Source organism: Dendronephthya gigantea, unplaced genomic scaffold, assembly GCF_004324835.1.
Source record: "Dendronephthya gigantea isolate DGI-Jeju-01 unplaced genomic scaffold, DenGig_1.0 000027F, whole genome shotgun sequence".
NCBI classification, from domain to species: domain Eukaryota; kingdom Metazoa; phylum Cnidaria; class Anthozoa; order Malacalcyonacea; family Nephtheidae; genus Dendronephthya; species Dendronephthya gigantea.
The window spans coordinates 196,387-223,101 of NW_021163037.1; the positions used below are offsets into that span (position 1 = coordinate 196,387).

Consider the following 26,715-nt stretch of genomic DNA (forward strand, 5'->3'; position numbering starts at 1 on the left):
CATGTATATTCTATTAACTGTGGCGTGGTTCACACGAGTAAAATAAGCATATACAGGGTGTCTCGCAACCACTTAAATATGCAAGATATTATTAACACAAGTCTAAAGCGCAATAGATAAGCACCTCTGGGAATTTAAAATGGCTCTTAATCCTTCATTTAAAATGCTAAAAGTCATTTTAGCTGAACTATGGTATTTAAGTGGTTGCGTTTTTTTTGAGACACCCTGTATAATCAGGAATACAAAAGAAATCTTTCCTTTAGGAGTCAAAAAGACAAAACCAAGGGAATTTTCAAATGTCTTTTGTTCCAGTTTCGCGTATGCTTCGAGTCTTGTGCTTGTGCTTATGCTTGTGCTTAGTCGATGCTTATGTCGCTTCATTGCATTTCTTTGTTTTGCCTATTGTCTTTCCTTACGCTTATTTCACTCGTGTGAACCAGGCTTCAGAGGCTCACAAACCAAAAGGCTTGCCGTTAAAAATGAAGAAAACAAATGGCTTTTACGACGGCGTTTATCCTTTTGTCTTCAGCTAACCCACTTACCCACCAGTCCTAAAAAAGCAGTACTTAGTATGCAACAGTCAATGAGGAACAACCTAAACTTGCTGGAACGTATTCTGGCCAGTATTACTCATATATGGGCCCAATAACATGCAATTCAGAGCAAGCGCAGATTTAACAACTCAAGGTCAGTTCTGCCAATCGAAGGGGCAACTATTTATTGTATAATTTCATTCTTTTGACTATAATCATGTCCCACAGCGACGACGTGACATAACAAGACAATTTCAATGCGATTTATGAGAGTATACTATAGGATATATAAATAAATAAATATCTTTACGATTCCTGGTATGTTGTTTGAAACCCATTGTCCTGGCTGTGCATGCTGAACCGCTGGAGGACAAGATACCGGACAATCTATCTTTGTATCAGTATAGTGGCCCGATTTATACTAGAGACCGTTCGACAGATCATTCGTCTAGTATAAGCATACGACAAACTATCTAGACGAATTATATGTAGACGAATATGTCAAACGAAACTGAATCGCGTGTTTAGAAACTGCACGCAAATTAGGAAATTATACTTGTGCGGTAAAAAGAGTGTACAAGACTGTCAAGAGCCGATTTATGATGAACTTTTTGTAGTTCGTCCCCATCTCGTATTTATGACGAACGGAGAAGACGAACTACCATTCAAAACTACCATTCTAAATAGACAAACTATGCCGATAATTCGTGTTGACGGATGATCCGTCTGTTTGCTCTTGTTTACACACAGACGAACTAAAAGACGAACTATAGAATCTAAATCGGGACAGTCCTATGACAGTCCTTAACCCGGTACGGACGAGGAGGTTTCCCTTGAAAGAATACTTCACTAGGTCACTAGTGTGCTTATGTGACTTATTTCTCATTCCATAGCCATAATCATAGCCAAAGGCATATAGAAGCATTTACCCTTTGACAACATTTTCCTTGCTTTTTGGCGCCGGCATTAAGGTGCTGTTACACTATGCAATTCTCCTTGCATATGGGATGTTAAGTTGCAAAGCGTGTTCGAAATGCTAGGGAAACGTATTAGCAGATCGTATTCATCAACTTGGATGCCTTAGGATTAGAATTGCATTGCAAGTTGCAAGAAAGGTTGCACAGTGTAACATACACCGCGGCCGCCGCCTTTAGCAAAGGTTGTGTGGGCAGGCTCAGTGTTGAAACGATTGGCGTGGCGTAGCTTTTTAACAAGGCTCGATGTCAACGAAAAATTGTAAGCTTTTTCGACAAGAATAACTTGCAATTGCTCGTTTGACAAGTACGGAGCTTTAACCGCGGCTGCATAATTAGTTTCCTCAAAAGTCAAATTCATGCTTGTAAGCCGTGTTCACACTACAGACCGAGGGGTGGACTTAGGCCCTGTCTACACTAGTGCGTTTTCGTTTGAAAACGCATAGGCCGTATTCTCTGGCACGAAAAGTCGCTTAGAAAACGATTTTCGTTGCCCCCCTTCGGGCACTACTTGAAAACACGATAGAAAATTAGGATAAATTATAGAAAGTCTAAATTCACTTGTTTTCACCTTCACAAACCTGCAGTTTTCGAGCATTTCATCTTCGAAAAATCAGTAAATTTGCATGTTTTGCAATACACCGACGCCATTTTGATTCAGGAAATGTATTGGATACTTGGTGTAATATACGACATATATTGCAGATTCAGCAGTTTTATACCGGGATTTAAATGAAGTTTCCAGCATTTTTGCTGCGCAAGCAGGTTTCAACAAGGAAGCTTTGAGTGGAGTTTTACGAGGTTTTTCACAAATTTTCATAGTTTTTCTAAACTAAATTAGTCAGAGAAGACTTAGACAATTTTGCTTACACGCATCAAAATCATCCACGGGCGTTTTGTTTCAGTCAAGTTATATGAAATAATTACTACACAATTCCTTTCCTGCTTAACCTTTGTTTTATATTAACTACTTTTATAATACACACGTTTTCTCAACAAAACTATTTACAACATCTCAGTTTTTTACAAAGTTAATTACCAACGCCTTTATCTTATTATCATCAATCCACTAAAAAAACGAATTTTTTGAGCGAAGACCCAGACATCTTTACGAAGTTGAAAGAGAACAAATTTCAAACATTTTCCTTATGAAAACGTGAGAGGACTTGTGAAAACTGCCAAGTTGGCCCAGTCTAAACTTGCTGAAGTATTGGAACCTGAATCTGGAAATCCAGAAGTCAATGTTATTCAGTCGATGAAAGGAAAATGCAAAACATTTGGCGATGATGCAGAGAGACAACGAAGAGCTGAAAAGTGAAAAAGGAGTCCAGAAAGTTCACATCTTCGGAAAAGATCAGAGTGTTCCAAAATAGTGGAAAAAGTGTTTAAGATCCGGTGAAAACAAGGAATCCCTCATATATTTTTTATGTGAACACTGGAGGTGATGGGACTCCTCCCGGTGGTTTTCCATTTCAACTATGTACGTAACTGCTAAAGAAAGATGCTATGTTTTATATCCCGGTGATCCCCGAACGATAGTGTTACAAGTAATGAGGTGTCTTCGCTTCATAGCAACCACGAAAAAGCAGACACTCGTTTAATTCTACATGCTAACCACGCAGCAGCAACGTACGATAAAGTTGTTATCAAAATCCCTGATACAGATGTTCTTACACCTGCGATTACCATGCAACAACAGATGCAAAAAGAGATTTTCTTTTGACTGGCACGGGAGATGGACGTCGTTGCGTATTTGTAGCAATTATCTCGAAATTCTTGGGCGTAGATGTTGCTCCTTGTTTACCAGGCTTTCATGCTTTTACCGGTAATGGCATTAGCAATCAAGCAGCATCATAGTATCAGTGTTTAAGTGCAGAAATTGATCTTTCATCACCGGTTGGCAATGGCTGGACGTTTGACGATAAAGAGCTAGAGATAACTTGGATGACACGCCCACCCGCTCCGCGACTTAAATTGAGTGTGCTGAGTGAAAGTGCAAGACTGGATGCTCGACCATGCGTTATTCCTGCAAAAAGGCTGACTTAAAATGCACCGACCTATGTTTGTGTGGTGATTGCCAGAATGCAGTGGTTGAAGATGGTAATGAGAATAATAGCAGTTATGGCCTGGCTCAATCTGATGACGATGATGAACTTGAAGGATCAGGATCTATTCTGGATTTCGGAGATGACGTCGATGATGAGTTGTGGTATTAGCTGTCCGATTAAAAGGGTTGAGTTCAACGTTTCATTTGTGTTTTGAAATCATAAGGCTCTTGTAATTCTCCCACAATTTTATTTGGTTGAAATTGATTTAAGATACGCAGTATGTTGTTTCTGTATTATATAGTTTTAACTATAGCAAGTTAGTTTATTATAAAGGAGAGTAGCATCAGTGTATGGGGTAGTAAGGTTGTAGGATAATGCGTTCTTTTCTTATTTGCAAAATTCCAGACTTTGTTGTCTGCCAATTTGTTATGTGTTTTCTTTTCGGGTCAAAGAAAGAAAGATCAGCAATGGAAGAATTACCACAATTCAATTCTAAGAAGAAAGAGAAGCGTTGGCTTTTAACCTGTAAAAGCGTTGCTGCAGCATGGGAGGGAGAACACGCTCCAGATTTTCCCAGATTAAAAGAATTGTGTAGTAATTATTTTATATAAATTGACTAGAAAGAAAACGCTCGTGGATTATTTTGATGCGTGTAAATAAAGTTGTTCTTATTTATTTGTAAATTCCAAGAGCAGAATGCTATAAAAAAATCACAAAATGTCGGATGTTTTTCCGATTAATTTTGTCTGTTCTCTGACTAATTTAGTTTAGAAAAACTATGAAAATTTGTGAAAAACCTCGTAAAACTTGACTCAAAGCTTCCTTGTTGAAACCTGCTTGCCCCGCAAAAATGCTGGAAACTTCATTTAAATCCTGGTATAAAACTGCTGAATCTGCAATATATGTCGTATATTACACCAAGTATCCAATACATTTCCTGAATCAAAATGGCGTCGGTGTATTGCAAAACATGCAAATTTACTGATTTTTCGAAGATGAAATGCTCGAAAACTGCAGGTTTGTGAAGGTGAAAACAAGTGAATTTAGACTTTCTATAATTTATCCTAATTTTCTATCGTGTTTTCAAGTAGTGCCCGAAGGGGGGCAACGAAACTGAACGATAATCGGCCACAGAATACGGCCTAGCATACATTTCGATGCGTTTAGGCCTTCCGTTCACACTAATACGCTCGAATACGCTCAGCGTATTCACCGAAAACGCATCGATTTGAATACGCTGTTGAAAGTGAATACAAATGAAAACGCATACATATCGTTTTAGTGTGAACACTTGAAGACGATACTTTTGAAAACGATTACGTCACACGCATCGATAACTTCGCATGTTTGTGTATAGGGATCGCAAGATCTTTTTACGTCTTATACACATACGAATGATTGGTTGATCAAAATCCACCATTAGGTATACTTTCGGATATTTTAAAAAACGGTTAGACAATTTTGAAAATGCTCTTAATTTCACAAATCTGTTCATGAAATTTAATGTTTGATATGTGTTTGAGTACCCTTTTTTTGAAAGCATCACCGAAATTTCATCATAAATGAAATAAATGCCGAATGTTGCATACATGAAATCAAATAAAGAATAACTTTTATCATTTCTGGGCGCAACCCACTTTTAGCTGAGAAAAAGTTTCCACCCTCCCGCTTTATATTTTCTATATTTCAAGTACTCAAACAATCCATACATATCAAACATTAAATTTCATGAACATATTTGTAGAATTGAGATCACTTTCAAGATTGTCTAACTTTTTCTTATACGTCCTGTAGCTTATAACTGATTATTGACCGAGCGTGAGGTCTGTACTGGGAAATATCAGACCGAGGCTTTTTAGTATGGACCGAGCGAGGAAGGAGCAAGGCCACGGTCCGGTTATGGGTTTCTTCGGAACGCTCGTCAACCAATCAGAATAGATAATTTTGAAAAGCCATATAATGATAATGCAGCATTAATTGCAAGCAAATTTTCATCAGTAGTGATCAACGCTTTACATTTGATCCTGTCGACGGTTTGCATGCATGGTATCCATTTTATACTGTATTCAACTGAGAGCTAACCAATGTTCGTAAATTACATGTTCGAAGAGTGCCAGTGGATAAAAACATTGTGCTATTGCTAATTCGAAAATTACTTATTCAACGAGAGTATTTTCAGGGCCAGTGGAATAACAAGATATATCAGGCAATGTTTACGTCGCATTTTGGTCGTGTCGAAGGCAATTCGAAAAACTTCGAAGGCTCATTTAGCCTCATTATCATCTCATCAGCCTCATTATCATATTGACCAGCTAAAACTACAAATCAAGCCTGCATGAGTTTTTGCCTGACACGCTTTTATATTATAGCGCATAATATAAACGACGGATGTTGCTACAATTTTAAGGCCCAGGTTATACGTCGCATTTTTGTCGCTCATTTAACCAGCTCATTATCTATTGTTTGTATTGCATTCGAGGCAAGTAAACCTTAACCTGGGCCTAAGTTAGTCAGGGGAAATACAAGTCCAGTCAGGCAGTGAATCGGGATTTGTTTTTTTGAAGGCAAACAAAAAACTTGTTTTATAACGACAGGAAATCCTATTGATTGCAACTAAGAATGTTGATTGAAATATTGTCATCGCGAGTAAAGGAGTTCATTATCATACTGACATTTCCCCTGAGTTATAATTGATAGTTAAGAAAGTAAAAAAGCGACTGAGTTGATTTCCATTGTTAATTTGGAGCTGTTCAACATCTTTATCGTATTATTAATCGTTAGATTACTGCCTATACATGTCTCAGTAACTGATATGTCAGCAATTTTAATGAAAAAAGTGGTTTTGCACGTGCTTTTGGATTGAATGCCATTCATTTATCGTTCAGGGTTTTTTTTTGTGAATGATATATTGAACCGGTAGTGTTTAATATCAATCATTAATATTGGGCATACAAATATGAAAACATATATTAAATCCTCTTTGTTGAGAGGAAACACAAAATCAGTCAGGCATTAAATCGGCAACGTGAGACGCATATTAAATATTGACAATTACTCTAGCTATTCAAAAGACCTTACTGATTCAGTTAATAAGCTCACCGGATTTTGCTTGGCTGCATTATGAAGACGGTCTGCGAGGCAGCTAGGTTGGGTAAGGCGAAAGAAATAACGTTGTAGTACCGTGATATTCTTCACAGGGTCGACTTAATTGTTCGTGGTGATAAACATCTCAACTATATGTGAGCACCAAAAGTAACCCTTCCCAAGTCTGTGCATCGGAGGACGGGCTACCCAGGGTAACCTCTTTCCTAAGGTTAATTTAATCTTGCACCAACACAGACAAGTGAGAACAAACGTATATAATTTGTCCTGGAATCAAGCGAGATTCCTAATTTTGTGCGTTTTATTATTATTAATCTCCGTCATTTTGCGTAAGAGATTAAGGAACAGTGCAATTTTTAGTAGAAGAAAACGCATTAACAATTTGTGCGCATATGGTTTTCAGCGCATGATGAAAAGTAATTACAACTCACTCTGGGAAAAACCATCGTGCCTTGATATGGATCCATTAACAAACAGGAAATTCCTACTTTTACAGCAAAGGAAATCCCTGACGTATACATCAAGTCCTGGAAGCTTTATTTAACCACAGTTTTAACCTGTGTCATTAGCTAAATCATTGTCATATTTCACAGGTATAATCGTACACGGTACATCGTTTGTGAGCAAGTCTATGAAGAATGAAACTGCTTGCTCAACTTTGCATCTGCGTCATTACTTTGTGGTTATTTCCATTACCACTGACAAAGGCAACAAAAGTCAAGGGAAAGGTATGAGATATTGAGTCCCATATCACTAAAAACTAGTAGATGAGAACAATCGTAATATGGTTTAACAGTTAAAGTTGCCACTGTAAAATTACAATCAGTATTTAAGTATTCGTAGTTATATATATGCAATGTTAAGTTCGTCCAGACGGATAATTTGTCATCAAGTATAAACAACAACAAAAGTCAAAACGAATTTCCGCCAAATTTTTACGTATTTTGTGAGACATACTTCGTGTAAGTCGTTACATGACTAATGACTTTGTTATCGGCCTCCTTTCCGACTTCTCAGGCAAAGGTTCATTCGTCTCCAAATACATCAAATTTATAGATAATAATTAGATAATTTTCACCGTAAAACGAGAACGAACGAATACGCAGGGATGTTAATTACCTATATAGAATTTCATGCTCGGTTATATGAATTTTATTACTTATACATTATAGAGTTTTATCGTTTACGTCGTTAAGACGTACAGAGGCGCTTTACCATGCAATAGCTGAAAACTTGAATATACCCTGTCATTATATTTTACACATCTTTGCGCTCAGCTTAGTGCTGATGGGGTATAGAAATTCTAACAAGAGCCGATTAATAATTCTGAAATCTCATAAGAACCTGCACTTGTTTCGAAATAAAAAATCAATTGCATGGCTATACCTGGGACCGGTTGTTCGAAAGGCGTCTATCATCTTTCGTCCGTAAGGCTTTATGAATTATGTTTAAAAATGCATGTTTGCGTATTTAAGTCACATAACAAAGGCAAACATCTGGGAACATACGTTTAACAAATCTTTCATCGCGTTAATGATATTAATGAAGCTTTTCGTTCGTTCTTGTGCTACGGTGAAAGTTATCTATTAGACGTATTAAATGCAAGCACGCAATTTCTGCCCCATTGTTTTAAGGCGTTTTAACGACAAAACGTTAAAAGGGTTTTCTTTTCAATTGTGGTCGGTCAAGGGAATTATTTTCCACCTATTGGAAAACCGCCCTTTCATGCCGTGGTTTGTAGCTACTCTTGTAAGACAAATATAACACATAAGGCCATGGAAAAAATAATTGAACTCAGTTTTCACCTGCAACACATCGAAAAGTAAACATCAGCTTTGCTTCTTCTTTAACATTTATTGAACGTTTTCTTTTAAACTTGGTTGTTCGAAAGGGAATATTGAACTACAACTATAGTGTGTCAATCATTGTGTGTCAATTAAGTTATTATTTTTAGACAAATAATTTCGCGTCATGAGCAACGTTAGCTATGATGATTTTTTGCACCTCATAAACGTGTATGCTTAATTAAGGCTCTTGTGTCAATAATTTTTTAGCATTCTTGTTGATAGTGACATAAAATCGCTCACCAGGGGTCCATCTTAGTTGATTTGACAATTGTTTCTTCTTCTTTTAAAGAAAACAAACCGAGTTGATAATAAGGATTTTCATTCCTAATAATTCTTAATGATTTAGGATTTCTTCTTATTGTTTTTTTTCTGTATCCAATTTCTAGTGTGAACTGGTGGTAAACTGCACTAAGAAAGCAGAAAATGCAAGTGAAAGTTGCTATGAATTCATGAATCATCTTGATAAAAACTGCGGAGGAGGAGCCAGTTATTGTGATAAGTATAAAGCTGATCTTATCAAAGCATGCACAGAAGGTACGTAGTAAATAAAGACGAATTGGGAACCGTTAGTTCGCTGCTAAATCAATAAATTACACTTAGGTTGTTAACAATCTTAATTAGGTTCATTTAGAAAATGTTGATGCATAAAGTGTAAACTTTATCATCATATCGCAGGCACATTCCAAAGGCATGCATGTCTATTATGTGCGGCGTTATGCACCTACTAGCTAATGAAGATAATGTCTATTAGGTTGTGGATCGACTTATATAAAAGGACGTGCAATCCAGCAATCAAAATACTTTGATGAGTTCTATTTTACTTACAATTGGGTGGATAGTTCAGTTTATCTTGCTGTAATGTCGTAATGTCATAAATCATTAGCATGCATATATCGCTATATAATGACAGAGTATATACGCTTTAAATTATTTGCAGGTTTCTGTAAGGAATGTCTAGAAAACGCAAACAGGGCTTATAAAGATTGCATTAAGTTTTACAATAAAATTGCTTCTTCGGACCAAGATCTAAAACACTGCAAGAGTGTGAAAAAAGTCTTATTTCAAAAATGCCCTGATGTTTGCAAAGGTATGTTATAGACCTTTTTCATAATGACGTCAAAACGCGAAAGTCTGATGTTACACGAGGTTTGATTGGCTCGATAATTTCGAGTTACAAATGAAATGTTTGATAGTGAACTCGATTCTATTATGATATGAGACTTTTATTACTAATCGCCAATTCAATCCATAGACTCGTGCCTCTTAAATTTGAAGACAGCGTTGGATTAGGCCTGGTTCACACTAGCTCCTAAGAATTGGGGATCCATTGTATTATTTTCCGATAGACAAAGCATTTTGCACACCAGCGACCTCCGACAAAGGGAATCCCAGATTCTTAGGACAAGTGTGCACCAGGCTTTAATAGACGTGTCGGAAAAAATCTCTGCGGATTTGACCAACTTGCCGATAGAAGGTGATTGAACTGCATGAATTAGTAAGATATTCCTTTTTGAATACTAATATAACTCGAAGTTGCATATAGAGTCTGCTTGCCAAACGCGCTCATATAATATCTTGGCTCAAAAAATGTTTTCATTTTCTGTATGAAAGGTGCTAAAGGTCAAACGAAAGACAACCCAGGAATAAGTTGCAGAGATATTTTAGACTCTAGCGCGTACGATCTTAAGAGTGGCTTGTATTGGGTCAGGCCGGATGGCGATGCCTCCGCCGTCCAATCATATTGCGATATGAAGTACCAGGGCGGTGGTTGGACCTTGGCGAGCTATGGGTACGTCGCTGGTAACGGTTTCAACGATGGAAATAAAAATATTCCAAACATGAACCATCCTAACGGCTATACCTGGCATCCAAACCAACGCAGTAATGATAAAGGCGTTATAGCACTTCAACACGGTGCGGTAAACTTGGCTCGAGGTGCGAAGTTTATGATAATGGCAGCTGGGAACAATCCTGCTTCGGGTGGTATCAACGAATACAGTTATGTGTTTTTTATTGATATTAGTCACAATCCATACAATATCACGTTCGCAAACCACAACCGTCGCCATGGAGCTGTTGGAACTTCCACCATTCCCAAGATGCATGTGGTTGAGTTTACAGTAAAGGCATTGAAAGGTGAGACTGGAAGTGCGAAAAGATATGCGCTGGCTGAAGCTTTGGGTATTACCTGGAGTGATACATACCCAACCGGTTACGGATTCTCGCCGGTAAATGCTCATTTTGGCACTTGGAACAAAGGCCCATTCTTTCCCAGCGTTCATTCCGGTGACAGACAAGCTGGAGGATGTCGCACACAAGCGGCAAAACCTTACGCACCAGATGTGGAGAAAGGATGTCTCAACTACGCTCATCTTGGATGGCATTCCTTGCATGCAACCCAGAAGTCAGGACAAACATCAATATGGTTCAAATGATGGCTCATTCTCTCATTGATGAATTTTAAACAAAACTCGCTAAAACATTTTTTATAGAACGCTGTCGTAGTTGTTGTATCCTTATACTGATAAATAAAATATTGTATGGCTCTAAAATTCATTCTTATTTCTTAGGAACAGCATATTGAACAACATTAATCGGTATTCTATGGTCGGTAATGGACTTACTTATTTACTTACTTCGTGCATGAAAAATATAGACTTTTAAAATATATTATATAGCTCGTCTTTTACTTTCAACCGGATGTACTTCACAATACTATACACTCTTGAAATGAACAGAGTATAGTATAGCCATAATTCATAGGAATTGATAGTATCATAGATATAGGGATCTCATTTCTCTCGTTGGTTTTAAATATTCTCTTATTATTATTATTTATTTCAAAACTTCATGTACATGAATAACAACGACACATACATAGGCAGGTGACAACAGGGCTATAACACCCTAGCTAAGGCCACCCACCTCTATTTAAAAACGAAAACAGACAGAAGGACAGACGGACGGACAGAAAGACAAACGGACGGACATGATCTATAATACTAATCATGATCTAACAACAAGATGAGTCAAGTGACGGTTGGAAGAAGTTTCTGATGGTGTTGCAACGTAGACATATCGATCGCCAGGTTGAATTGATGTCAATGTCGTAGATATTTCGAAGAGCGGAGGTATATGTAGTTTTAAGGATTGCTTTAAAAGTGTTATATACAGGAATTTCTTTTAGAGGTGTAGGTAAAGTGTTCCAGAGTCTTGAAGTGCGAACAAAGTAGCTAGTTTGAAAGCATTTAGTCCGAGATTTTGGAACTTGCAGATTTAAAGAGCATGAGTTTCTGAGGCTGTTAGGTGGTAGTGTTGGCAGATAGTTTGGTAAATCAATGTCATATTTTCCATAAACACATCCATGTAGAAATAGTAAGTCCTTGATTTCATGCCAGTAGGAGAGAGGAAGCAGATTTGTCCGGGTTAAACGTTCTTGATATGGAAAGAGAACCTGGTGTGCCAAGAATATAAGAAGCCCGCCGCTGAACTCCCTCGATGTCCTTCATTTGGCTGATGCTCTGTCCAGACCAAACTTCGCTCGCGTAGTCGACATGGGGACGCACAAGAGTCAGGTAAAGCAATCGCTTAGACTGCTCACTAATGACTTGGTGTGCCGCTTCAACAGGCCAAGCATCCTGCACGATTACCCACTGCAGCTGATGTATGCTGACTCCATTTGAGGTCGGATGTCACAAGGAACCGAGGTCTTTTGGCTCGTGGTGGATGTTATAGCATGGCTACCTACCTTATACCCAAAGCACACCGGGGTTCTCTTTCTGGAGATGGTGAGTGATTCACATTTCTGTTGGTTAAATCTCAAATGCCACTGTTGACTCCATTGAAACAGAATATCAAGTGCTGCTTGAAGAGAGTTGGCATCCAAGGTGTCACGAATAGTTTTTGAGCACTTCGTATCGTCAGCGTAGAGGTAGAGAGAAGAGTCGTCAACGCGGCAAAGGAAGATCGTTTACGAAGATCATGAACAATAACGGACCCAAGATGGAACCTTGTGGTACGCCAGAGAGTACGGGAAGAAGGGAAATATGTCCATCCACAACGGTTCTCTGTACTCGAATTGGATAGATAGCTTGAGAACCAACTGAGAACACTTCCGTCAACACCATACGATTTTAGTTTATGGACGAGGAGAACATGATTAACGCTATCAAAGGCTTTGCTGAAATAACGTCAGTCTGCAGACCTTTATCGAGAGCACAACCAAGTTCGTGAAGGAAGCACAGCAGTTGAGTAACTGTTCACCGACCACTGAGGAAGCCATGCTGAGCATTGTGCAGTTGTGGAGCCAAGTGAGCGATCAGCCTCGAGAAAACACAACGTTCCAGCACTTTGGAGACGATGCACAAGAGAGATATAGGACGATAGTTGGAGATCATCTCTTTGCTACCTTTCTTATGCACGGGAACAACGTGGGCAAGTTTCCATTGCAAGGGTAAGTAGCCAGTTTGAAGAGACAAGTTGAAAAGAGAACACAGCGAGGGAGCAATTTCATCAGCACACTCCTTGAGTAACCTGGCAGGAATACCATCAGGACCATGAGCTTTGTTGGTGTCAAGCTTGTGGAGTATGGTGGCGACTTCCTCGCTGGTGAGAACAATTGTATCCAGTACTAGTTCAGTAAAAGAAGAATCAGGACCTACATCAACATCAGGTAGAAACAGTTCATCAGAATTTGTGGAGGTGAATGAAGAGAAGAAATAATCATTGAATGCCTCCGATTTCTCTTTCGGGTTGCGGTAGTAATGTTCATCGAGTTTCACAATGTTCGGAATAGAGCCAGATCTTGTGCGGGATTTTAAATAGGACCAAAAACGCTTCGGGTTATCTTTAAGAGAAGTTTGTAGAGACTGGATGTAGATACTGTGTTTCTTCCTGATGGTTGACTTAACCAAACGGCGAAGATGACGAAACTTTTCCCAACATGAGCTGTCTTTACCACGAGATAAGGCCTTCCTTCTGGCTGTCTTCTTTTGGCGGAGTAGATGCATGACTTCACCATCAATCCACGGAGGACTACCACCACGGATTTTTCTTTTCGGAACGTGCCGATCGACCGCTGACGTAAACAGGTCATACCAACGTTGCCAAGCAAGGTCAATGCCACTGACGCCATCCACGGGATCATCAAAGGTTGTGTTCCGCAGTGTGTCCCTAAGAGCCAAGAAGTCAGCGTTCTTGTAGCTGTACACCATGCGGGATGTTTTTGCAAGAAGTTGTGGTTTCACAGTGAAGTCAAACACCAACAAGGAATGATCTGTACGGAACTGCGTCTCATTAGGAGGTAAAATATCAAGGTTTATGACATGTTCTGGGAAGTTAGTAATAATTAAATCCAGTATGTTTCCATCAGAAGAACCAGCACTTGATGGTCTTGTTGGACAAGCGACAACTTGTGTCAGAAAATAGTCATAGAGAGTTTCGCAAAATAGAGATTCATCACTCGTAGGCGACGTGAAACAAGGCGACGACCAGTTGATAGTTGGAAAGTTAAAATCACCAAGAATTACGATCTTATTGTTGGAATGTAGAATGTCCACTTTCTGGAGAAAGGATGAAAACCCACTGACGAAATTTAATGAACATTCCGGAGGTCTGTAAAATGTCGCAAAAATAACATTTGGCGCATCTGCCAGCTCAATCTCAACCACTATCATTTCAAGTTCAACTTCAAGATCCAAACGACGACACGATATGAGGCTATTTTTAACCATTAGAAGAACCCCACCGGCTCTTCGCCCGTCATGCCTATCATTACGGTAGCACGTGTACGAGAGATCTGCCGAAAGTTCACTGTCCCGAATGTGTGGACCAAGCCATGTTTCCGTTATCGCAAAAACATCAAAGTTTTTGGAGAGCACGAGTTGGTGAAAGCTGTCCAGTTTATTACACACAGATCTAACGTTCATAAGACCACATTTCATTGATGATTTCATTGAACGATTGCGTTTGATGTATGTCTGACCATATGGGACACCGGGTCCAGGATTAGTTTCCACATCACCTGACAGGCCAATAACCAATGCTGAGATGTAAAGGTAGCAACATATCCGGAGACCAAACGATAGTTTTGCTTTCAGCGGTAGTGAATGTGGTTTTACCATCTTTTTTCTTGGGGCGAACGTGCGAATTTTAACTGGCAAAGAGATGTTGATATCCACATGCAAGAGTTCAAGGTTCAGTGAACATGAAATACAGCGTTCCCGACGAGTAAGACCATAAGCCAGAGTGAATAGATGAAGGAAACAAACCAGCGCAAAACGCCATCTCATTCTGTTTCTAATTGGCATTTTAGAATAGTTCTTGATCCAAGTGAGTGTTCTAATTAGGTTAACGTTGTTCATAGACATTTACAATATTGTTTTTTATTTTGCGATGATGAAACATTCATCCGGCATAAGCATAGAACTGATAGAATCGTTTTATCGCATATTCAGCCGTTACCGCATGACGTGTTCGAGATTTTCCACTGCCTTGCTTATACATCGGCAATCACTTTAGTGAATCATGTCATAGCATTGCATGTGTTTACATCGATCTCGTAGTTGAAGTTGTTTTAAATCATCATTCATCTATTTTTGTTGAATGTTATAGGCAACCTCGATAAAAGATAGAATAATTTCCAGAATTTAAGTTCTTCCGTTCCTTATGTAGCTATTACACAGGCCACTACAGGAATTACAAACACATGCTGCAGACAATAATATCATTATTGTCTATTGAAATACCAGCATTAAAGTTGATATGATCTCGTGAAGCAAGATTAAACCGTTCGCCGAAATACATTCAGATTTATAGCTGGAGAAGTTTTCTTCCGCTCTCCAAGGTACGTTATTCTTTGTTTCATATTACCTAACCTCTAGAAATTGATTACTGCAGGACCTGGGGCCAGTTGTATGAAAGCCGGATAGCACTATCCACCGGATAGTGTTTTTTTTCAATCTCCTCCAAATCGCCCGTTGTTTGGTATAACTTCGATTAAATCTTAGTATTCCTAAATTAAGGATCCTCTTTAACGATTGTTGGTTCCAAAGCTGAAATTTTTTTGCTCTTCAAGCATCTTTAGAACGGTTGAAAAAATCACTATCCGGTGGATAGCGCTATCCAGCTTTGATACAACCGACCTCAGCTGTATAAATTGGTTAGCTATACTCTGGGTTTCTGCCGTTACTGTTTTCATCGAATACGTTTTGCACTAAAATTGTTTACTCCAAAATCCTCGATTGTGGCTGTTGGTGGTAAACTTTCACTACTCTTTTTATACAACTGGCGCCTAAAATTTATCGTTACTCGATCGCTATACTTAAAGCGAGCATGCAGAGTGAAAAGTACATCTGCATGCTTCAGACAAACCTACGTAGCTATATCATGGACGATTCTTATTCTCATATTATATGTTCTGATATCACATAAAATCTGCAGCACACATTAACCGTTTTTGGACGGCTTTGAGTTTCAACAGAATCTGTTTGTCATCTGGGGTGACGCTTTGATTCGATGTCCTGGTCTCCCTCTTCTTCTTCCTCTTCCATTGTATTTTGTTCAGTGATGCTTTGCCCAGGGATATCTTTCGCATTTTCAATACTTGCCTGGGTACTATCCCGATCTGCGTATTTGTGAACACCAACATCCTGGTTATGAATTTCTTTAAATTTCCTCTCATGATATGTTTTTGTCTCTTGGCTGGTTACGACTAATACTGGGTTGTAACTAACCTTAGACGTTTCAGCTGGTAAATGGCTTTTTTGTTCATTTCCAAACTCTTCGTCGTCGGACTTTGAAGACTCGTCTTCCGACGAGCTTGCAAATATTGCTTTAAACAAATCCATTGATGGTTTTTCGCTAGGTTTTTGCTCAAAGGTATCCATCACGCCAGAATGATATATTGAACCGGTAGTGTTTAATATCAATCATTAATATTGGATATTATATAGCTGCCATGCATACAAATATGAAAACATATATTAAATTCTCTTTGTTAAGGGGAAACACAAAATCAGCCAGGCACTATAAATCGGCAACGTGAGATGCATATTAAATATTGACAATTACTCTAGCTATTCAAAAGACCTTACTGATTCAGTTAATAAGCTCACCGGATTTTGCTTGGCCGCATTATGCCGACGGTTTGCGAGACAGCTAGGTTGGGTAATGCGAAAGAAATAACGTTGTAGTACCGTGATATTTTTCTCAGGGTCGACCTAGTTGTTCGTGATTGTTACATTATGTAATAAGATTGATATTGGTTATAATGGGGTTAATATTTAATGAGTTGTCAGGATTGTGTGATTGATAAGGGGGCGTAAAAAGACAGGGTCATAAGTGAAAAGGCTGTAATTTGTTGGACATAAATGTATATATAAAGGTCTATGTTACGAAGAGAATAAAACTTGAAACATGGTGGCAGCGGTGATAATTTTTTAGTAGCGAGAAGCAACTGTCGTTATGTCGAACGAGGAAGTTGGCACAAGTGAAGCTACGCGAAATACGCAGGCGGTAGAGCCGCAAACCAGTCAACAAAATACGGCGTCGGTAGCTCCTATCACACTAGCTGGCATAAAACCACCGAGTAATCTGAATATAAAGGACAATGTAATCGAAAACTGGAAGAGTTATAAACAAAGATGGGAAAACTACGCCGTTGTAGCTAATTTGGCGAGTCAACCGGAGACATTTAAGGTAGCATTGTTTTTACATTGTCTGGGCGAGGACGCTCTAAAGGTATACAATGGATTGTCGTTTGAGTCGGAGGACGATAAGCAGAATCTAGCTAGGATCATAGAGAAATTAGAAGAGTACGCGATTGGTGAAGTTAATGAAACATACGAGAGGTATGTGTTTAATAGCAGAAATCAGGGTCCGTCTGAGTCTATTGAAGCGTACATTACAGAGCTACGCAAATTAAGGAAGTCATGTAACTTCTGTGACTGTCTCAAAGATTCTCTTTTGAGAGATAGAATCGTACTGGGGGTAACTAACAAGAATTTGAGAAAACGATTGTTGCAAGAACGGAAACTAACACTTAAGAAGTGCATCGATATTTGTCGCAGCATGTAGCAGCATCTATCAACTAAAGGCGGTGTCAGACATGACAATTGAGGAAGTAAACAAAGTAAGCGCGCGAAATCAGCGCAATCAGATCGATCGAAGCAAGGGCGGGTATACAACACAGCCCCGGATCGGGATCACGATCCTGTAAGTTCTGCGGAGGTGAACACGCGTTCCAGAAGGAAATGTGTCCGGCGTGGGGACAGCGATGTCGAAAATGCGGCGGTAGAAACCATTTTGCTCGAAAGTGTCCTAACCAAGCGCGAGGACAAGAACAACAGCAAGGAGGATTCGTAAAGCAGTTAGGCGAGGCATCTGAAGAATCAGACTCGAGTGATGTCGAATTCGTTGCGGGTATCACAACCAATGTTAATGCCATTGAGGTCGGGAATTCAGGATACTCCAAAGAAATATATGCTATGATGGAAATTCAAAACAAGACCATTCGTTTACAAATTGACAGCGGCGCATCAATCAACGTCATTACGCAAGATCTCATTGGGGCGGGTCCTTTAAAACCGACTAAAACCAAGCTCCTAATGTGGAACAAGTCAGAAGTACCGGCTTTGGGGACAGCGAGATTAATCATCCGAAATCCCAGAAACAAGAAAAAATATTCAGTCGAATTCATCGTGGTAAACAAGGGTCTTCAGCCGTTAATTGGGGCGAAAGCTGCACAACAGATGAAACTATTAACCGTGCACCAGGAAAATTTCGTTCCAGCATCCCCACCTGTCATTCAGTCAACTGTAACCCAGGTCACAACCAGAGAGTACTTAGTTGAGAAATACCCGGAGGTATTCAAACAACCGGTTGGCACACTTCCGGGGATGGTACATTTGGAGATCTCGCCCGAAGCAAGGCCAGTAATAACACCATCACGTCGTATACCAACAGCCCTAAAAGATCCGTTTAAGAAAGAATTGGACAAATTAGTAAGGGACATGATCATAGCTCCGATCGAACAACCTACGCCCTGGGTGAGCAGTGTTGTGGTGACCACAAAAAGTCAGGAGCGCTCAGAATTTGTATAGATCCTAGGCCACTTAACAAGGCCCTCAAGAGAGAAACCTATCAAATACCAGTCCTGGATGAACTTTTGCCTGAACTTGCACAAGCGAAAGTTTTCTCAACGGCAGATCTTCGCTCGGGATTCTGGCATTGTGTGTTAGATGAACAATCTAGCCGTTTAACTACATTCTCAACACCCTATGGCAGATACCGTTGGCTTCGATTACCGTTTGGATTATCCGTGTCGCCCGAGATTTTCCAGAAGCGTCTCATTCAAGCAATTGAAGGTTTAGACGAGTTCTTAATATAGCGGATGATATCCTAATTTATGGCATTGGTGAAACTGAGAAGATTGCGCAGGCGGGACATGACAGAAAACTGCTAGCACTTTTGGAGCGATGTAGAGATCGGGGTGTGGTATTGAACCCGGAGAAACTGAAGTTACGCCTCAAACGAGTTAGATTCATGGGTCATGTACTTACGGACAGAGGATTAGAACCAGACCCAGACAAAATAAAGGCCGTCGAAGAGATGCCCAGACCACAAAATGTGGAAGATGCCCAGAGACTCAATGGGTTCGTTAATTATCTCGCCAAATTTCTACCGCACCTGGCAGATACTATGGAACCGATTCGTCGTCTTACACGGAAGTGATGCATGGACCGAAGAACAAGAACGAGCTTTCTGCAGAGTTAGAGAGATGGTTGTGAAGTCACCAGTCCTCAGCTATTTTAATCCAGCTTGGCCGCTCGAGATCCAGTGTGATGCTAGTCAAAAGGGACTTGGTGCAGTCTTAATGCAACAAGGAAAGCCAATAGCTTTCACCAGCCGTGCCCTAACACCGACAGAGCAGCGGTACGCGCAAATGGAGAAAGAGATGTTGGCCATAGTATTTGCGCTGGAAAGATTTCATCAATACACATTTGGCCGTCCAGTTCGCGTATACAGTGACCACAACCCCTAGAGTCAATTCTGAAGAAATCGCTGTCGCAAGCACCAAGAAGGCTACAAGGCATGATGATGCGATTGCAGAAATATAACGTCGAGGTAAATTATGAGCGAGGAAAGAATATGCTGATAGCAGATCTCTTGTCAAGGGCGCATCTACCAGGTTCCCAGGATACCGACCACAAGGAGTTCGAACAGGTTAACTCAGCGAATCTGCTCCCCTTATCAAAGTCGCAGTTAGACCAAATCAGAGTAGAGACCCGACGTGATGAAACCCTACAAACTTTAAAGACGGTCATTTGCCAAGGATGGCCCAACGAGAGAAAGGACCTCCCGGCGCAGGTTCGAGCGTATTTTGACATCAGGGATGAACTGACGGTCGAAAACGAGTTAATCTTTAGAGGGGAACGGGTAGTCATCCCAATCGCGCTGCGGCGGAGTGTAAAGCAGAAGGTTCACACATCACATATGGGGACGGAGTCATGTTTACGTCGAGCACGAGACTGTGTCTTTTTGGCCGGGTATGTCGGCCGAAATTCGTCAGCTTGTGGAGGCATGTGCGACTTGTCAGAAATTCTGCGCTTCACAGCCAAAGGAAACGCTGAAACCTCACGACGTTCCCAGTCGCCCGTGGGAGAAGATAGCAACGGATCTGTTCACATTCCAGAACAAGGAGTTTCTGATAACAGTGGATTATTATAGCAACTTTTGGGAAATCGACGAACTGTCAACCACGACCGCGCCCGCAGTAATCTCTAAGCTGAAATCTCACTTCGCCAGATATGGGTGTCCAGATACAGTAATCAGTGACAATGGACCCCAATTCTCGAGTGAAATGTTCGCTACGTTCGCTAAAGATTGGGAGTTCGAACACCGTACTATAAGCCCTTGGAATAGTAAAGCGAATGGAAAAGCCGAGGCGGCCGTCAAAGTGGCAAAACAACTACTACGGAAGGCACAAGACAGCAAGACAGATATTCGGCTAGTGCTGTTAGACCAAAGAAACACACCGACACAAGGGATGAACACAAGTCCGGCACAAAGGTTCTTGAACAGAAGAACGAAAACGTTGCTCCCAACTAAAGAAACACTTCTCCGCTCAAGAGTACCAAATTCAGAAGAACAACAGCAAAAGATGAAAGAGAAGCAGAGGACCCAAGCACACTATTACAATCGAAACGCCAGAGATTTGAAAGAACTGAAAAAAGGGGACGTAGTACGCATTAAGCCGTCGAAGCCGTCCACACGAGTTTGGAAGAAAGGAGTCGTAGTAGAAAAAATCGACAGCAGATCATACGTCGTCGAGACGACGGAAGGAACGAAATACCGGCGTAACCGTTACCATCTCAGAAAGACGCAGGAACCAAACGAGGCAGAGGAGGTCGAGTTTGGGATAGAATCTGAAGAGACCAAGAAAGACAAGGGGCCTGCGGAGCAACCAACGAACCAAACCTTGGAAGCGAGGAGAGTTGAGGCCGATACACCGAACTTAGTCGAACAGCAGTTAGAGCCGGCTAATCCAACATCTGCCAGACCACAAAGAGAAAGACGAAAACCAGCGTATCTTATGGACTATGAATGAGAAAAAAAAAAAAGAAAGAAAACAATAATTGTAAGTAAAGTTTGTACATAAAATAGTCGGACACTCACGGACTCGTGGAAATATATATATATATATATCAAGCGAACAACTAATTTCAAAAACGGGGAAGATGTTACATTATGTAATAAGATTGATATTGGTTATAATGGGGTTAATATTTAATGAGTTGTCAGGATTGTGTGATTGATAAGGGGGCGTAAAAAGACAGGGTCATAAGTGAAAAGGCTGTAATTTGTTGGACATAAATGTATATATAAAGGTCTATGTTACGAAGAGAATAAAACTTGAAACAGTGATGATAAACATCTCAACTATATGTGAGCACTAAAAGTAACCCTTCCCAAGCCTGTGTATCGGAGGACGGGCTACCTAGGGTAACCTCTTTCCAAAGGTTAATTTAATCTTGCACCAACACAGACAAGTGAGAACAAACGTATATAATTTATCCTGGAATCAAGCGAGATTCCTAATTTTGTGCGTTTTATTATTATTAATCTCCGTCATTTTGCGTAAAAGATTAAGGAGCAATGCAATTTTTTAGTAGAAGATAACGCATTAACAATTTGTGCGCATATGGTTTTTAGCGCATGATGAAAAGTAATTACAACTCACTCTGGGAAAAACCATTGTGCCTTGATATGGAGCCATTTAAAAAAGCGATTAAAATATAATTTGTCAAACAGGAAATTTCTAGTTTTACAGCAAAGGAAATCTCTGACGTATACATCAAGTCCTGGAAGCTTTATTTAACCACAGTTTTAACCTGTGTCATTAGCTAAATCATTGTCATATTTCACAGGTATAATCGTATATCGTTTGTGAACAAGTCTATGAAGAATGAAGCTGCCTGCTCAACTTTGCATCTGCGTCATTACTTTGTGGTTATTTCCATTACCACTGACAGAGGCAACAAAAGTCAAGGGAAAGGTATGAGATATTGAGTCCATGCATATCACTAAAAACTGGTAGATGAGAACAATCGTAATATGGTTTAACAGTTAAAGTTGCCACTGTAAAATTACAATCAGTATTTAAGTATTCGTAGTTATATATATGCAATGTTAAGTTCGTCCAGACGAATAATTTGTCATCAAGTATAAACAACAACAAAAGTCAAAACGAATTTCCGCCAAATTTTTACGTATTTTGTGAGACATACTTCGTGTAAGTCGTTACATGACTAATGACTTTGTTATCGGCCTCCGACTTCTCAGGCAAAGGTTCATTCGTCTTCAAATACATCAAATTTATAGACAATAATTAGATAACTTTCACCGTACGAACGAACGAGAACGAACGAATATGCAGGAATGTTAATTACTTATATAGAATTTCATGCTCAGTTATATGAATTTTATTACTTATACAGTATAGAGTTTTATCGTTTACGTCGTTAAGACGTACATAGGCGCCTTACCATGCAATAGCTGAAAACTTGAATATATGTACCCTGTCATTATATTTTACACATCTTTGCGCTCAGCTTAGTGCTGGGGTATAGAAATTCTAACAAGAGCCGATTAATAATTCTGAAATCTCATAAGAACCTGCACTTGTTTCGAAATAAAAAATCAATTGCATGGCTATACCTGGGATCGGTTGTTCGAAAGGCGTCTATCATCTTTCGTCCGTAAGGCTTTATGAATTATGTTTAAAAATGCATGTTTGCGTATTTAAGTCACATAACAAAGGCAAACCTCTGGGGACATACGTTTAACAAATCTTTCATCGCGTTAATGATATTAATGAAGCTTTTCGTTCGTTCTTGTGCTACGGTGAAAGTTATCTATTAGACGTATTAAATGCAAGCACGCAATTTCTGCCCCATTGTTTTAAGGCGTTTTAACGACAAAACGTTAAAAGGGTTTCCTCTTCAATTGTGGTCGGTCAAGGGAATTATTTTCCACCTATTGGAAAAGCGCCCTTTCATGCCGTGGTTTGTAGCTACTCTTGTATAACAAATATAACACATAAGGCCATGGGAAAAATAATTGAACTCAGTTTTCACCTGCAACACATCGAAATGTAAATATCAGCTTTGCTTCTTCTTTAACATTAATTAAACGTTTTCTTTCAAACTTGGTTGTTCGAAAGGGAATATTGAACTACAACTATAGTGTGTCAAGTTATTATTTTTGGACAAATAATTTCGCGTCATGAGCAACGTTAGCTATGATGTTTACATAATTTAAGGCCCATGCAAGACAAGTATTTTTTGCACCTCATAAACGTGTATGCTTAATTATTGTGTCAATAATTTTTTAGCATTCTTGTTGATAGTGACATAAAATCGCTCACCAGGGGTCCATCTTAGTTGATTTGACAATTGTTTCTTCTTCTTTTAAAGAAAACAAACCGAGTTGATAATAAGGATTTTCATTCCTAATAATTCTTAATGATTTAGGATTTCTTCTTATTGTTTTTTTTCTGTATCCAATTTCTAGTGTGAACTGGTGGTAAACTGCTCTAAGAAAGCAGAAAATGCAAGTGAAAGTTGCTATGAATTCATGAATCATCTTGATAAAAACTGCGGAGGAGGAGCCAGTTATTGTGATAAGTATAAAGCTGATCTTATCAAAGCATGCACAGAAGGTACGTAGTAAATAAAGACGAATTGGGAACCGTTAGTTCGCTGCTAAATCAATAAATTACACTTAGGTTGTTAACAATCTTAGGTTCATTTAGAAAATGTTGATGCATAAAGTGTAAACTTTATCATCATATCGCAGGCACATTCCAAAGGCATGCATGTCTATTATGTGCGGCGTTATGCGCCTACTAGCTAATGAAGATAATGTCTATTAGGTTGTGGATCGACTTATATAAAAGGACGTGCAATCCAGCAATCAAAAATACTTTGATGATGAGTTCTATTTTACTTACAATTGGGTGGATAGTTCAGTTTATCTTGCTGTAATGTCGTAATGTCATAAATCATTAGCATGCATATATCGCTATATAATGACAGAGTATATACGCTTTAAATTATTTGCAGGTTTCTGTAAGGAATGTCTAGAAAACGCAAACAGGGCTAATAAAGATTGCATTAAGTTTTACAATAAAATTGCTTCTTCGGATCAAGATCTAAAACACTGCAAGAGTGTGAAAAAAGTCTTATTTCAAAAATGCCCTGATGTTTGCAAAGGTATGTTATAGACCTTTTTCATAATGACGTCAAACGCGGAAAGTCTGATGTTACACGAGGTTTGATTGGCTCGATAATTTCGAGTTACAAATGAAATGTTTGATAGTGAACTCGATTCTATTATGATATGAGACTTTTATTACTAATCGCCAATCCAATCCATAGACTCGTGCCTCTTAAATTTGAAGACAGCGTTGGATTAGGCCTGGTTCACACTAGCTCCTAAGAATCGGGGATCCATTGTATTATTTTCCGATAGACAAAGCATTTTGCGCACCAGCGACCTCCGACAAAGGGAATCCCAGATTCTTAGGACAAGTATGCACCAGGCTTTAATAGACGTGTCGGAAAAAATCTCTGCGGATTTGACCAACTTGCCAATAGAAGGTGATTGAACTGCATGAATTAGTAAGATATTCCCTTTTGAATACTAATATAACTCGAAGTTGGCTTAGAGTCTGCTTGCCAAACGCGCTCATATAATATCTTGGCTCAAAAAATATTTTCATTTTCTGTATGAAAGGTGCTAAAGGTCAAACGAAAGACAACCCAGGAATAAGTTGCAGAGATATTTTAGACTCTAGAGCCTACGATCTTAAGAGTGGCTTGTATTGGATCAGGCCGGATGGCGATGCCTCCGCCGTCCAATCATATTGTGATATGAAGTACCAGGGTGGTGGGTGGACCTTGGCGAGCTATGGGTACGTGGCTGGTAACGGTTACAACGATGGAAATAAAAATATTCCAAACATGAACCATCCTAACGGCTATACCTGGCATCCAAACCAACGCAGTAATGATAAAGGCGTTGTAGCACTTCAACATGGTGCGGTAAACTTGGCTCGAGGTGCGAAGTTTATGATAATGGCAGCTGGGAACAATCCTGCTTCAGGTGGTATCAACGAATACAGTTATGTCTTTTTTATTGATATTAGTCACAATCCCTACAATATCACGTTCGCAAACCACAACCGTCGCCATGGAGCTGTTGGAACTTCCACCATTCCCAAGATGCATGTCGTTGAGTTTACAGTAAAGGCATTGAAAGGTGAGACTGGAAGTGCGAAGAGATATGCGCTGGCTGAAGCTTTAGGTGTTACCTGGAGTGATACATACCCAACCGGTTACGGATTCTCGCCGGTAAATGCTCATTTTGCCACTTGGAACAAAGGGCCATTCTTTCCCAGCGTTCATTCCGGTGACAGACCAGCTGCTGGAGGATGTCAAGCGGCAAAACCTTACGCACCAGATGTGGAGAAAGGATGTCCAAACTACGCTCATCTTGGATGGCATTCCTTGCATGCAACCCAGAAGTCAGGACAAACATCAATATGGTTCAAATGATGGCTCATTCTCTCATTGATGAATTTTAAACAAAACTCGCTAAAACATTTTTTATAGAACGCTGTCGTAGTTGTTATATCCTTATACTGATAAATGAAAAATTGTATGGCTCTAAAATTCTCATTTCGTAGGAACAACATATTGAACAACATTGGTCGGTATTCTATGGTCGGTAATGGACTAGCTTATTTCGTGCATGGGATGGTTTCCTTTGTGTCCACACGTAATATAGACTTTTAAAATATATTATATAGCTAGCTGGTCTTTTAACCGGATGTATTTTACAATGATATACACTCTTGAAACGAAGAGAGTAGTAACATGCCTCTGCATAGCTATAAATCATAGGAATTGATAGTATCATTAATAGGGAACTCATTTTTCTGGTTGGTTTTGAATATTTTATTTTCTTGTTCATAGACAATATTGTATTTATTTTGCGATGATGAAACATTCATCCGGCATAACTGTGATAGAATAGTTTCATTGTATATTCAGCCATTACCGCATGACGTGTCGGAGATTTTCCACTGCCTTGCTTATACCTTGCCAATTACTTTAGTGAATCATGTCATAGCATTGCATGTGTTTACATCGATCGCGTAGTTGAAGTTGCTTTAAATCATCATTCATCTTTTTTTACTGAATGTTATAGGTAACCTTGATAAAGAATAGATAATTCAGACAGAGGTTCAAAGTTGATTCACAATAAACAAAAAACTCGTCCAATTTTAGAATAATTTTCACAATTTAAGTTTTGCCATTCCTTCCTTATGTATTACACAAGCCACTACAGGAATTACAAACATATGCTGCAGTTAAATAATATCATTATTGTCTATTGAAATACTAGCATTAAAGTTGATACGATCTCGTGAAGCAAGATTAAACCGTTTGCCGAAATACATTCAGATTTAAAGATGGACAAGTTTTCTTACGCTCTCCAAGGAGCGTTATTGTTTGTTTCATATTACCTAACCTCTAGAGATTGATTACTGCCGGGCCAGCTGTATACAGTAGCGTAGCCAGCCTGTCGATTTGTCCCGCTATGCTAATATTTTGGTGTTCACTGACTGTGAAAACAATGGATTTCT

General features: G+C 39.4%; 3 protein-coding genes across 11 annotated transcripts; 2 read left to right on the plus strand and 1 right to left on the minus strand.

Moving 5' to 3' along the window:
- Nucleotides 1-338: 338 nt before the first annotated feature.
- Nucleotides 339-11,941, plus strand: LOC114523428. Of its 8 annotated transcripts, none has more exons than XM_028544337.1 (5): nt 339-687; nt 7,251-7,385; nt 8,891-9,038; nt 9,442-9,591; nt 10,116-11,941. In XM_028544337.1, the coding sequence occupies exons 2-5, from the start codon at nt 7,296-7,298 to the stop codon at nt 10,937-10,939; spliced, it is 1,212 nt and encodes a 403-aa protein (XP_028400138.1). In that variant the 5' UTR covers nt 339-687; nt 7,251-7,295; the 3' UTR covers nt 10,940-11,941. The 8 variants fall into 8 exon arrangements, with proteins under 8 accessions (XP_028400138.1, XP_028400141.1, XP_028400142.1 ...); XM_028544340.1 differs by lacking the exon at nt 339-687 and adding an exon at nt 6,611-6,706; XM_028544341.1 differs by lacking the exon at nt 339-687 and adding an exon at nt 6,612-6,701.
- Nucleotides 11,942-12,763: 822 nt separating this feature from the next.
- LOC114523279 lies at nt 12,764-14,236 on the minus strand. The gene has a single exon (XM_028544155.1). It carries the CDS (start codon nt 14,234-14,236, stop codon nt 12,764-12,766), a length of 1,473 nt encoding a protein of 490 aa, XP_028399956.1.
- A 1,028-nt stretch (nt 14,237-15,264) lies between these two features.
- On the plus strand, nt 15,265-26,331 carry LOC114523360. Of its 2 annotated transcripts, none has more exons than XM_028544256.1 (5): nt 15,265-15,348; nt 21,932-22,059; nt 23,577-23,724; nt 24,128-24,277; nt 24,801-26,331. In XM_028544256.1, the coding sequence occupies exons 2-5, from the start codon at nt 21,970-21,972 to the stop codon at nt 25,619-25,621; spliced, it is 1,209 nt and encodes a 402-aa protein (XP_028400057.1). In that variant the 5' UTR covers nt 15,265-15,348; nt 21,932-21,969; the 3' UTR covers nt 25,622-26,331. The 2 variants fall into 2 exon arrangements, with proteins under 2 accessions (XP_028400057.1, XP_028400058.1); XM_028544257.1 differs by lacking the exon at nt 15,265-15,348 and adding an exon at nt 20,065-21,141.
- Nucleotides 26,332-26,715: the final 384 nt, after the last annotated feature.